This window comes from Pleurodeles waltl, chromosome 6, assembly GCF_031143425.1.
Source record: "Pleurodeles waltl isolate 20211129_DDA chromosome 6, aPleWal1.hap1.20221129, whole genome shotgun sequence".
Classification (NCBI taxonomy): domain Eukaryota; kingdom Metazoa; phylum Chordata; class Amphibia; order Caudata; family Salamandridae; genus Pleurodeles; species Pleurodeles waltl.
In genome coordinates, this window is record NC_090445.1 from 584855002 (window position 1) to 584868641 (window position 13640).

The window sequence follows — 13640 nt, forward strand, 5'->3', positions numbered from 1 at the left end:
AAATTTATATATTCTGATTCCTTTGTTTCCCGGTTGTCTATCAAAGGCTATGAATATTAGCAGAAATCGATTGATCTGAAAAGTGTGGGAAACTAGAAATTGGTAAATTAGGGGAAAGGAAGCTTTATTTAGAGCATGCCTTATACCTGTACAAATGATATTCTTAAATGAAACAGTACAACAAACAAGATGTTTAGGCTTAGCTAAAATTAAGGAATTAAATATACCCAGCATACCTGCCCCTGCAAAGTTTAATAAATGGCAAAAATATACAAATGCAACTGAAGATCAGCTCGACGAATGGGTCCAGAATGGCACATTTAATGGCTCACTGACAAGTCCTGGCGGGTTGGTAGGCCGGACCCTCGCTATATATCATCAGAACATGCGGGTATAGTTACGACATATAGTGTAGGGAAATTATTCCAGCAGTGGTTAAGAACTTCCTCACTAGATGCGGTTAGAGAACACCTCAGTCTCCTGTCTAATAACACTGACTTACAGGACTTCCTGTTAGGCCCCAGCAAACACCGTAGGAAGAGTTTCTTATATGAAGTATATAATGAAATTTGGAAGCTTTCCCAACAGGAAGCAGCTACCCGGTTAAGGCAAATAGACCAGGAATATCTGAAAAAGGCATTAGCTGTTATGGATAATGGGATTAATACCTTGTCCGACCGGATATACACTTTACATAACATTGTTTCTTCTGCTATAGACATCATACAAACTGATATGTCTTCCTTATATCATGGACAAAGTCAGCTAAGGTCCGTTATGCAGTTGGGTTGGACACTTCAAACACTGAAGGCGGGTCGCGTTCCCTGGCAGCATGTCAGCGCGAAGGAGATTTTTGCTCCTTTAATTTAATGCGGCACAACAACTAATGGCTTAGAAAGAAGCGACTTATGTCATGCTTAATGTTGAAAAATTAGAAAAGTTGCCTTTTACTGTGGCTGAAATACCATCTGCTGAGTGGCTAATACACGGGGTCATCAATCTGCCTATTTCTACACTTCAGTTCACCTCCTGTTTAAAACACATTCCGGTAGGCAGATATGAAAGGCTGGGAGATAGTTACATCCATGAGGTGAGGGAGCTTCCCTCTCGTACAAATGTTTAAGTGGCATGAAAGAAGTCTTTCTTAGCGGTAGTGAATGCAAGTCTTCAGTCAGCCATTCGATGGTTTGTAAACAGCTGTCCTTGCATGGGGCGTGTAACGCTTCTGCAGCAAACTTAGCTTGTTATCTGAAGGGAGTTCCAGTCCCTATGATTAGACCTACGTTCCAGGTGCTTTCAAACGGCAGCTACGTCCTCCTCAATGGTGAAGACTGTTCTGGTATGGGCACCAGAATAGTTTACGTTGTTTCGGTCTCTAAGGTAGTTACATGCTGCAGGAACGTACTTTTTCCCCCCACTAAAATTAAGGAGGTAGCTGACATTTGGCCTCATATTGCTACTTCAAATGTGAATTTTGACAAGTTGAGCAGACTCAAGGCTTTACTGTTTCAAAAGCATGTGGCCCTTACATCTGCACGCGAGAACTACGCACTTCAGGTGGCAAGGTCATCAGCAGAAATACAGTCCCTTTTAAATAAAAACTTTCCGAGACACTTTGGTGAACTCGTAGGATGAATATTTAATGCGTCCAGTACAACTGGAATCGCACTTTTTTTTTTAAAGCTGTTGGTTCTGGTTTCATTCACACCTTCTCCGCTGTATTCGGTGTAATACCATCAGCAATCCACTGAATTTTCTCTAACATTTTCGGGGGATTTCCGATAACTTTGGCTTTATTAGCTGGCATCTTGCTGTTGCTATTTTTCATGCGCAATAGCTGCCCCACCTCAACAAGGAGGAATGAGGACGCTCCTATCAGCGCAGCTGTGTCGTGAACGAATGATGCAGTATTTTGGAGCAACACTCCTGGAGCAATTGGTGTGTGGCTGGTCTTTGTCATTCAGACTGGTTTTGCATTGTGTGCGGCCCGTGTTTCGGTACCTCTGGTGCTCTTTCGAACACGCACTGGAAGTCTGCCTTTCGACGCAGCGCTTGCCTACATTGGACACTGATCTGTTGATATTCTCGCTGAGGGTTCATTACCGGACATGGGCACTGAGGTTGCGTTTGCTACGAGAAGCTACTTATGAGTTGCCCTTCCTGGAGGATGTAGCACACGACTCATCACTGGGCACACCACAGAATGCCGCCTTGGCTGATGCTGAGGCTACGGAACACACCTGCTCCTTGACCCTTCTTGGCGATGACTTTCCAACTTTAACATCGACCGAAGTGGAAGATCGCCTGTCCTCTATAGTTCCAGAATCGATTGGAACTTTTCAAAATTGACTTTGCTTTTTGAAAATTGGTTTTATGCCACATGCTCATGTTTTAAATTGTCCCTTTACATACTCACGTGTCCCTTCGACTTGTCATCATTGACATTGCTTTTATATGTATATCTTAGGTTGAGCTTTTTAGTAACAAATTTTTATGCTTTTAGGCTTTGAACCACCTTCAACCGACAAGGGGAGGGTGTTGTGTAGCCATTTTAGTTATAGCTCCATGCACGTTATTTTAACACAATAGGCCGCTGTGCACTTTAACCTATATTTTATTCTGCTTCGTCTTATTATTGTTACAATAACCATTTTTACGGTCTTGTTTTATTTTCCGTTTATCTAACTGTTTTTGCCTAGGCCAGCACTCTGTTCTCAAACAAGACATTCTTAATCATTCTGTGATTCTTCCAAGGCTAAAGCACGGTACATTGCCGGTGAACATGGTAGAAGTTTAGTCTTCAACATTCGTAGAAAACACACATCCTTACGTAGGGACATTTCTCAGAACATCAGCTGTGTTATTATAAAAACACTTCCTTGTCCCTTACATGTTAGAGGGAGATTCCAGCCAGTGAACCACGACTGTATGCTGATTGCTGAATGCTTCGCTACAGATGCTAATGCAGACCGCAGGCCTTTGCTCAGGTATGGGGGTTGATGTCTTCCCAGGGGAACCTGGAGGGCAGAATTAGAGCTTAACATACTGTGCTCTATCATAGCCTAGGTAGGAATTAGTCCATTGATTATAGTGACAATATGATAGCGTTGGTCTTATGCTGCACCCTTCTCGTCACAATTTTAATACTGTAATGTTGTGTCATCCTGGTTATTGCAGCTCACGCTTTCCTAAGATGCATTTGTTTTATTAAACTCATTACTGAAACATATACTGCCTCTGTTTGTCATTTATATATGTGACTGAATTGTTAATGAGAGCTGAGTGACCACGACTTCCCTGAGAAGCCAAGTATGTCATGCGCTGGGCTGCCCAGTCATCCCTATCCTTGGGTAGGGGTGAGGCACTGCTAGTTAGCTGGAGCAAAACCCGGATTGGAGAGACAGGTGTCACCCGCAGTGGGTTAGACTTAGTCTCCGACACCGCAGGCGATTCTGCAGCTCAAAATCCAGTAGTTTCATTAGAATGAGAGCCTACGCGACATGCCAAGCCCACTGGCTCCAGGAGTCCCTAGAAAAGTGGATACAGCTCCGGATGGCCACTTTGGGTGCTCGGTCTAGTACCCAACAGATGCCGATGGCGGAGCTCCAGGGAAACGTTCCTACGCAGCTGCTACTTGGCCACACCCCCATGCTATTTTATGAGTGAAAACTGTAACTACACAAAACGCAGATCTCGCTAGCATGTGCATCAACCACTAGTTATTTTACCTTTATTATAATTCCCTGAGATTTTCTGGGCACACAAACACCACACACTCAAAACTGCTGTCTATCTAATCCCCAAGTCCTTCCATACTTCTCTGTCCACGAAGGCCAGCACAAGGGCATACCCACAATACTTTAATTAGCAAATTTAAGGAGAACGCACTTTAAAACGTGTTCTAGAGCAGCCTTAACAATCATAGACTGATAATTAAAGTAAAAGACAGAAAAGCTATTCTGAAAACGAAAACAAGCGATGCTATATAAAGTCTTACTTTAGCATAATGTCATGGCGTTTGCAATATCATAAAATGTGAACGTCTGTCCAGTATTTTCGCCTGTGAAAAGTGGCAACCACAGCAGTGACTGTCAAAAGTCTCACTTCTATATCTGTGGCATAACCAGTTTTTTTGGGGGAGGGGGCGGGTGTGGAGGGGCAGGTGGTCTGTCCACATTTTATCACCTGTCGTGTGAACCGCTTTTCGGCGAATGTATTTTACCAGACATCTTGATCAAGAAGACACAAAATGGAGGTGACAAGCACCACGAACAGGCGAGTAAGCAAACTTCCGCCTCTATCACTCCTCTCTGTCCGCACTATAAATAACGCATTTAGTCTTCCTATTACGACTTTACGTCAGACGCTCCCGCGCTGGACAGAGGAGAAAGCGCCGCATCCTTTGGTTACCATGGAGAAAGGGGCGGTTTGTTTTCAAAACATAGCCCGCCTCAGTGGGCGGAGCAGCCATTGTTTAGGGTAACTGTCAGACTGTACCATTCTGTTTCATAGATGGTGAATTATTCACTCCAACGTTCTCTTCAAAGCTCGCGAGGTGGCTAGAGAATGAAAATAGCTCCACTACCTATCCTTTAAGTGCCGTTTCTATTCGAATCCTTCGCGCACTCAACCAGCCTTCTTAGTCACCCCCGTTTACCGTAACGAGTAGTCGCGCCTGTTTTAAAGGGCTTTGTGGAGGTAAACAGAGCTTCTGTTCTGAATGTGAAGGTGAGTCCGAGGTTTGCGGGAACAATGCGAGAGTTTAACGTGATCTATGTGGAAGGAAGAAAGTGGTAGTCTTTCGGCGAGGACACTAAAGTTTTTTTTGGACAGAAAGGGGTCAGATCAGGGACCAATGGAGGGTTCCAATGTCCTTAGTAGGGGAGTGTTTGGGACGCTGGATCTTTACATATAAGTCAGCGTTCCTTAAACGACAAACAGTCGAAGCATTTGGAAAAAAACGGTAATGTGGCATACGTGGAATTTATGAATGTTTCTCTGTGGGAATAGGGCAGAGGAATTCTGGGAACATTGGAAGGTTCCAATGTGTTATACGGTCTTCCGAATCATCAACTATAGAAAATATGGGCGCTCAGCGACGTAATAATTGAATCTTTTAATGTGCGCTAATGCGCTTGCGAGATCAAGGTACCTGTATGTTCTCATGTCTCTTGTGATACACAAATGAGTCTTGGGAGCAGCTGGGGTTTCTATAAATACACTAGTGTCGTGGTTGGGAGCAACCGAAAAGTCTGCTTATTTTGGCTCGCGCGAATCTCGGAGTAGCAGGTTGAGGTGCTTTTACGGGTGAAAAGGTTTGTCAGAGTAGCTGGAAGGTCCTGTATCCTTGGGAGTAACTGAGTTGTACCACTTGTAAGTTGCATGTGAGTCCAGGAGATGGCTGTAGTTCCCATGAATGCCTCGGTAAATAGCTGCTCCTGGAAATTGTAGGTCACCGTGTACAGTGGCTCTTGTGATGGCAAAATGTTAGAGCAAAGGAGTGAGCACAATAATCCTGCGAGGGGTTGGGAGGGTATGTTGTCAAGGCCATGCAGGTTTCTCAACTCACCTGCAGTATTTAACTTGTGCAATTTGGAATTGTATTTATTTATATAGCGTTTACGACCCCTGACGAGGCATCAAGGCGTTTTTTGGCAAGTAGCACGCTACTCTCGTCCCCAAAAGGATTAGTGGTGGATTAGTATAGGGAAATAGGATTACAGTATTAATATAGGGAGGATTGAGTTAATTTGAGTGGAGGACATGTGAGTCTGCTAGTTGGATTGAATATAATAGTGGATGGAAAGAAGAGTGAAGAACCCAGAAGTGTTAATTGGGAGATCATAGTAGTAAAATGAGGTTTGGGATGAGTAAAGGATAGGTGGAGGAGCCAGATTCTGTAGAAAGAGATTAGGGAGATCATAGTAGTAAAATGACGTTTTGGACGAGTCAAAGGAGAGAGATACATAAGGGTTATTTGGGAGATCATAGTAGTAAACTGATGGTTGGTGAGCCAGGAGGGGTAGAGGACGGAATAGTCTAGGAAATATTATTTTGCAGATCATAGTATTAGAATGGGTTTGGGATTAGTCAGAGAGTGGAGATAGAGGATAGATTAATAGTGGTATAGGTTGATGGTGACACAGCCAATTTACCATTAGGTAATTTTCAACAGAATTGTCTGCACGTCTCAGCTGGTTCCCAACCTTTGATGAGGTATGCCAACTAAGATTTGAACCTCGCTGTATCCCACAAGCGTAGTACCTAGGCACAAAAAGAGACTGAGGGCTACTGGAACGGTCCCCATGTTCCGCATATCTTCTCTCTGCAGAGTTTAAGCCTTTACTGTTTTGCCCATAATATTTTTACATCTATTGAAACAAGTTACACTGATCTGACGAGGGCATTCCAGATTAGATCTGAATAGTAACTTATGTTTTTTTGTGCCAAAAGTGTTGTTTTAAACAACTCCTTGAGGCAGGCACAGATCTTAATTTAGTTGCAGTGCACAGCGGCTAAAATTAACAGAGGGATTGCATCTTGTCATAGTCTTAATGTCTTAACATTGCATACTTTTATTGTTTTCTTCGATATGGTAGTGCTTGGTGTACAGTTACAGCTATAAAAGTACCCAAGTAATATTTTCCCAGGAGTTTGATTCTATTTCTGTTGATGCAGACTCGTTCAGTTATGTTGAGGCCATCATTTTAAGAGGCCGCATTGTCTGGCATAAAACAGAGTACAAAAGAAATTAAACTGAATCCATGTGCAAGAGAGCAAGTGTGGGCCATAATCAAGAAGACACCAGGATACTCTTGGCTGCAAGCTTAGTTTATGGGTGTGGGAACCTAATATGTGGAGCTCAACCTGATGGCTATATATTAAGAATGTTATTTTAACAGTAAGCGAGAGGCACTTTAAGGATTGCCTTTAAAACCGTGCAGCTATTATCAGTGGTGCTTGTTAAATCTGATTTATCAGGTAGTTCACACATAATTCCCTTTGTAACAACGCTACCCCCCCCACCTTCTTTAAATGTAAGTATTTCTTAGTTTGTTCCTAAATAAATTACTAGGTGGTAACCCTTCAGACCTATATGTAAAGTGCTCTTCAAAATACATAATTTACCACTTATTTGATTATGGGATTGCTACTACCCATTCTCTTGTGACTCCGCCAAGGGAGTTTATAACAACAAATAAATATCCCCTAATTACCATCTGGAAAAGTTGACCGGTATGCCGGGGGGGGTGGGGGGGGGGCGTACAGTATTTCCAGTTCTGTTTCAGGCAAGTTCCGGAGAGCTGCAAAAGCAGGCGGAAAGCCCTTAATGTTTTAAGATCTGTGTCCCCCTAGAGACAGGCATGTTTTCTTAGTACTTCAGGATTCAAATGTTCCTGGAAAAAAGTGTGAGAGCTATTGTATGGTCGGTCTGACTGTTGAGTGGAGCACTCGGGGTTTGACCAGTGGTGGAATTAAGTTATGCTTGTTATGGGTCAGGTAATTTATAACGAGAATTGACAATCTTGTATTGCGTGATTGTGGAGTCACAAGGCATGTGGCAAGGTCTTATTGCTTGAGGCAGAGGTGAGACGAAAGAAGAGATTCAGATTTTCCTTTTTTTAAAATTGTTTATGTTTGTGTGTTTTGTGTTCTCCCCTTAACGTTTCCTAACACGCAATTTAATTTATTTTCTTAGGTGGGTAAGATGGCAGACTCTGGAGATGAACCTTCCACAGCTAATCAAATAGGTGTTGACTTTGAGCCTCAGGAAGGGGAGCAGCTTTCACACCATGATCTTCCAAGCCTCAACAAACCGGAACCCCCTGCATGTGAGTCCAGCTGATATGTTACCTAAGTTTGGAATTTTTTTATTTTTTATAAAGAACTTTATTGTTTTTTTGCAAAAACGGTGAATACACAATACAAAACAGGTCACATCCCGTACCCCTGAGCAAGCTACCATGCAGTACCATACATCAAAGATAGTTAGCACAGACACATTTTGAATGACAGGTAGCTTCTGCCTTAACTTCTCACCCTGCAACAGGTCGTTCACGGCCCAGGCGCAGACCTGGCACTGCAGGTGGCTTCCCACCTGTAAGGAAATGCCACCTTGGCATGGTTACCCCCTAAATGTTTGCCTTTGCTGATGCTAAGTTAGGATTTGAAAGTGTGCTGGGATCCTGCTAACCAGGCCCCAGCACCAGTGTTCTTTCCCTAAACTGTACCTTTGACTCCACAATTGGCACAACCCTGGCACTCAGGTAAGTCCCTTGTAACTGGTACCCCTGGTACCAAGGGCCCTGATGCCAGGGAAGGTATCTCTAAGGGCTGCAGCATGTCTTATACCACCCTGGGGACCCCTCACTCAGCACGTGCACACTGCCTCACAGCTTGTGTGTGCTGGTGGGGATAAAATGACTAAGTCGACATGGCACTCCCCTCAGAGTGCCATGCCAACCTCACACTGCCTGTGGCATAGGTAAGTCGCCCCTCTAGCAGGCCTTACAGCCCTAAGGCAGGGTGCACTATACCACAGGTGAGTGCATAAGTGCCCCTACTGTGTCTAAGCAAAACCTTAGACATTGTAAGTTCAGGGTAGCCAAAAGAGTATATGGTCTGGGAGTTTGTCATACACGAACTCCACAGTTCCTTAATGGCTACACTGAAAACTGGGAAGTTTGGTATCAAACTTCTCAGCACAATAAATGCACACAGATGCCAGTGTGCAATTTATTGTAACATACACCCAGAGAGCATCTTAGAGATGCCCCCTGAATACCAGCCAGACTTCTAGTGTAGGCTGACCAGTTTCTGCCAGCCTGCCACACCAGACATGTTGCTGGCCACATGGAGAGAGTGCCTTTGTCACTCTGTGGCCAGGAACAAAGCCTGTACTGGGTGGAGATGCTTCTCACCTCCCCCTGCAGGAACTGTAACACCTGGCGGTGAGCCTCAAAGGCTCACCCCTTGTGTTACAGCGCCCCAGGGCATCCCAGCTAGTGGAGATGCCCGCCCCTCCGGCCACTGCCCCCACTTGTGGTGGCAGGGCTGGAGGAGATAATGAGAAAAACAAGGAGGAGTCACCCACCAGTCAAGACAGCCCCTAAGGTGTCCTGAGCTGAGGTGACCCCTGCCTTGAGAAATCCTCCATATTGAGTTTGGAGGATTCCCCCAATAGGATTAGGGATGTGCCCCCCTCCCCACAGGGAGGAGGCACAAAGAGGGTGTAGCCACCCTCAAGGACAGTAGCCATTGGCTACTGCCCTCCCAGACCTAAACACACCCCTAAATTCAGTAGTTAGGGGCTCCCCAGATCCCAGGAAATCAGATTCCTGCAACCTGAAGAAAGAAAGACTGCTGACCTACAAGCCTGCAGAGAAGGAGGAAGATGACAACTGCTTTGGCCCCAGCCCTACCAGCCTGTCTCCAACTTCGAAAACCTGCTTCAGCGATGCATCCGACAGGGACCAGCAGCCTCTAAAACCTCAGAGGACTGCCCTGGACTACAGGACCAAGAAACTCCAGTGAACAGCGACCCTGTTCAAAACCAGCTACTTCTTTGCAACAAAGAAGCAACTTCCAAGGACTTCACGTTTCCTGCCGGAAGGGTGAGGCTCTACACTCTGCACCCGACGCCCCTGGCTCGACCTGCAGAAAACCAACACCTCAGGGAGGACTCCCCGGCGACTGCGAGCCCGTGAGTCACCAGAGACGACCCCCCTGAACCCCCGCAGCTACGCCTGCAGAGAGAATCCACAGGCTCCCCCTGACCACGACTGCCTGTAACAAGGGACCCGACGCCTGGAACCAACACTGCACCCGCAGCCCCCAGGACCTGAAGGAACCGAACTTCGACACAGGAGTGACCTCCCAGGCGACTCTCTGCCTTGTCCACATGGTGGCTGTCCCTAGAAGCCCCCCCCCTGTGCCTGTCCTGCTAGAGTGACCCCCCGGGGCCCTCCATTGAAACCTATACAAAACCCGACACCTGCTTTGCACACTGCACCCGGCCGCCCCTGTGCCGCTGAGGGTGTGTTTTGTGTGCCTACTTGTCCCACCCCCCCCCCCCCCCCCCCCAAGTGCTCTACAAAACCCCCATGGTCTGCCCCCCGAGGACGCAGGTACTTACCTGCTGGCAGACTGGAACCGGAGCACCCCTGTTCTCCATAGTCGCCTATGTGTTTTGGGCACCTCTTTGACCTCTGCACCTGACCGGCCCTGAGCTGCTGGTGTGGTAACTTTGGGGTTGCCTATGCCCCAGGACTGAGACTTGTAAGTGTTTTACTTACCTCCTAAGTTAACCTTTACTTACCTCCCGCATGAACTGTTGATTTTTGCACTAAGTTTCCACTTTGTAAATAGCTTATTGCCATTTTTACAAAGACTGTACATGATATTGTTTTCATTCAAAGTTCCTAAAGTATCTAAGTGAAGTACCTTACATTTAAAGTATTAACTGTAAATCTTGAACCTGTGATTCTTAAAATAAACTAAGAAAATATATTTTTCTATATAAAAACCTATTGGCCTGGCGTAAGTCTTTGAGTGTGTGTCCCTCATTTATTGCGTGTGTGTGTGTACAACAAATGCTTAACACTACCCTCTGATAAGCCTGCTGCTCGACCACACTACCACAAAATAGAGCATTAGAATAATCTACTTTTGCCACTATCTTACCTCTAAGGGGAACCCTTGGACTATGTGCACACTTTCTTATTTTGAAATAGTATATACAGAGCCAACTTCCTACACCACCACCCCCACACTCTCCTGTACTTGTTCGGGCATCCTCTCGCTTCATATACAAGTTTCTCTCGCTGGGCACACCAGTCCACCCCACGGCGCCACTTGGCCAAAGTCGGTGCCACCTTCGCTTTCCAATCTGCCACATTGTCTCTTTTGGCCACCAGACATGCCACTCCCAGGAAGATTCTATCAGCTCTTTTAGACCCTACTCCCTCCATAACCCCCAATAAGAGTGGCAATGGGGCCGCGACCACCTCCTCCTGTAAGACCCTGGAAATCTCTGTCACCACCGTTCTCCAGTAAGAGGCGATGATCGGACAGGACCACACCATATGATAGAAATCAGCATCAGGGCCAGAACATGGGGGACAATTAGCGTGGGGTCTGAGACCCGCCCTATGTAGTCTAATGGGTGTGAGGTAGGCTATGTGTAAATAGTATGTCTGTAATGCCAGAAAGCGGGTGGCCATGGCCAGGGCCCTAGGAACCATCAATGCCTCCCTCCAGTCCTCATCTTCCATGGGGCCCAGCCTCTCCTCCCACCTTCGACGGAGCTTGTCCAGTGGCTGAGTGATGTTAATAACTAGGGAGAGGTAAATCCGCGACCACTCCCGACCCAGACCCCCCATCAGCACCTTCACCTCCATGGGAACTCAGGAAGGATCTCCCCCGCCCAGACGTAATCGTGTAGCGCATGTCCGAGTTGCAGGTACCTATGGAACTGGGTTTTATTAAGTGAAAAGTGTAGTTGAAGCTCTTCAAAGGAGCGCATGTGCGACCCCTCCCAAGCATCGCCTGATTCCTATAAGGTCCCATCCTTGAAATCCCTCCAAGGCCGAAACTTCTGCCAACCACTCCTGTGCCACAATGGAGTCTGCTGGGTGAGACGGCCCGACACCTTCGGGGCCTCACGCCAGCCCATTAAAACCACCCTTGTCACATCAGGATTGCACGGGGGACGGGCAGCCATAGAGCGCCTCAAGCACTGTGGGGTAACCCATCGTCTGGAGTTCCAGTTGGTATGCCGGGTCTGACCAGCCCCCTTCCATCCAGTCATTTATCACCAGTAGGGGCATTGCGAGATAATAATAATAGATGTTAGACATCCCCAGTCCGCCCTCATAAACATCCCTCTGGCAAATGCCAAGGGCTAGCCTTGGTCCGGTACCACACCACAAAAACTGATTCGCTACTGCTTCCATGTCTCTGAACCATTTTGCGAGGTATTGGGTAAGGGAAATTCTGCAGCAGATAAAGGAACCTGGGGAGGATCATAATTTTATAGAGTGCTATTCTGCCTAGCAGGCTAAGGGGCAGGGTCTGCCAGCTTTGAAGATCCTCCTTGACTCGTTGGGTGAGTGGGGAGACTTTAAGCACCCAGGCCAGCTCTGGCAACAAGGCCACCTGGACACCCAGATATTTGAAACTGTTGTGCCTGATAGGAATGTCCTGCTGCCAGTCCACACAATCTCTGGAAGAGTGCAGAGGCACCAGCAGGGACTTGCTAGGATTGAGAGTCAAACCGGAGGACTCGGAGAACAGGCCCAGGATCTGCATCGTCCGGGGACCACTGCCAGCGGGGTTGGCCAGAAAAAGAACCATATCGTCCACGTAGTGTCACACGGTCTTCCCGCTCTGCAGGCCAAGACCATCCATCTATCCGGGGATCTTCTCTAAGTATCTTTGCCAAGGGCTCTATCACCAGCGCGATGAGACGCAGGGACAGGGGACACCCCTGGCGCGTGCCCCGACGTATGGGGAATGGGTCTGAGGTCACTCCGTTCACCTGCACTCGCGCAGTCGGATTGGAATAGAGAAGTTTCACTAGGCCGCGAAACCTGGGCCCGAGCCCAGTGCTCAGTAATACCTGGTCCAGGTAAGTCCAGTCCACAGTATCAAAGGCTTTCTCGAAGTCCAGTAGGAGGAGTGCTAATAGAGAGGTCAGGATGCTACGATGAGCCACTGCTACATGTAGGCGCCTAATGCAGTGCCTTGTGCTTCACGTGGGCATGAATCCGCATTGGTCTGGGTGAATCAGCGAGGGCAGCTCCCCTTTTCATTCTGGTTGCAAGGATCGTGAACAATACCTTGATCTCGGTATTGAGAAGGGAGATGGGGCGGTAGGCAGAGCAATACTGTGATGGGGGACGAGTCTTGGGAATCACCACTATGGTGGCTTGATCGATGCCCGGGCGAAAGCCGCCTGTCTCCTCGGCCTCCTCATACATAGCGAGCAAGTGGGGGCCTAGGATATCACCACATTTAGTATAAAGTTCTGCCGGGAAGCCGTCCGGTCCTGGCGTCTTACCCGATGATAGCTTCGCAATTGCATCCCCAACCTCCTCGAGGCTAATGCCCTCTATAGGAAGTTGGCTCTGTATGTACTATTTCAAAGTAAGAAATAGCATGCACAGAGTCCAAGGGTTCCCCTTAGATGTAAGATAGTGTCAAAAAGAGATCATTCTAATGCTCTATTTTGTGGTATTGTGGTCGAGCATTAGGCTTATCAGAGGGTAGTATTAAGCATTTGTTGTACACACAGAGGCAATAAATGAGGAATACACACTCAAAGACAATTCCAGGCCAATAGGTTTTTGTATAGAAAAATATCTTTTCTTAGTTTATTTTAAAAACCACAGGTTCAAGATTTACAATCAATACTTCAAATGAAAGGTACTTCACTTAGGTATCATAGGAACTTTGAATCAGCAAAATAGCATGTACAGTTTTGGCAAAAATGGCAATAAGCTATTTTAAAACTAGACAGTGCAAATTTCAACAGTTCCTGGGGAGGTAAGTATTTGTTAGTTTTGCAGTTAAGTAAACCACCTACAGGGTTCAAAGTTGGGTCCAAGGTAGCCCACCGTTGGGGGTTCAGAGCAACCCCA

General features: G+C 46.6%; 1 protein-coding gene across 2 annotated transcripts in view; it reads left to right on the forward strand.

The window, feature by feature from the left end:
• Positions 1–4503: 4503 nt before the first annotated feature.
• The window catches only part of TCP11 (t-complex 11), a 143664-nt gene continuing 134527 nt past the window's right edge, over positions 4504–13640 (forward strand). Inside the window, exons 1-2 of one of the 2 annotated variants that reach the window (XM_069238812.1) lie at positions 4504–4728; positions 7700–7832. In XM_069238812.1, coding sequence (XP_069094913.1) covers positions 7709–7832 — 124 coding nt within the window. In that variant the 5' untranslated portion in view covers positions 4504–4728; positions 7700–7708. Of the gene's footprint in view, positions 4729–4832; positions 4964–7699; positions 7833–13640 lie in introns of those variants that run through there. The other variant, XM_069238813.1, reaches the window with a different exon arrangement.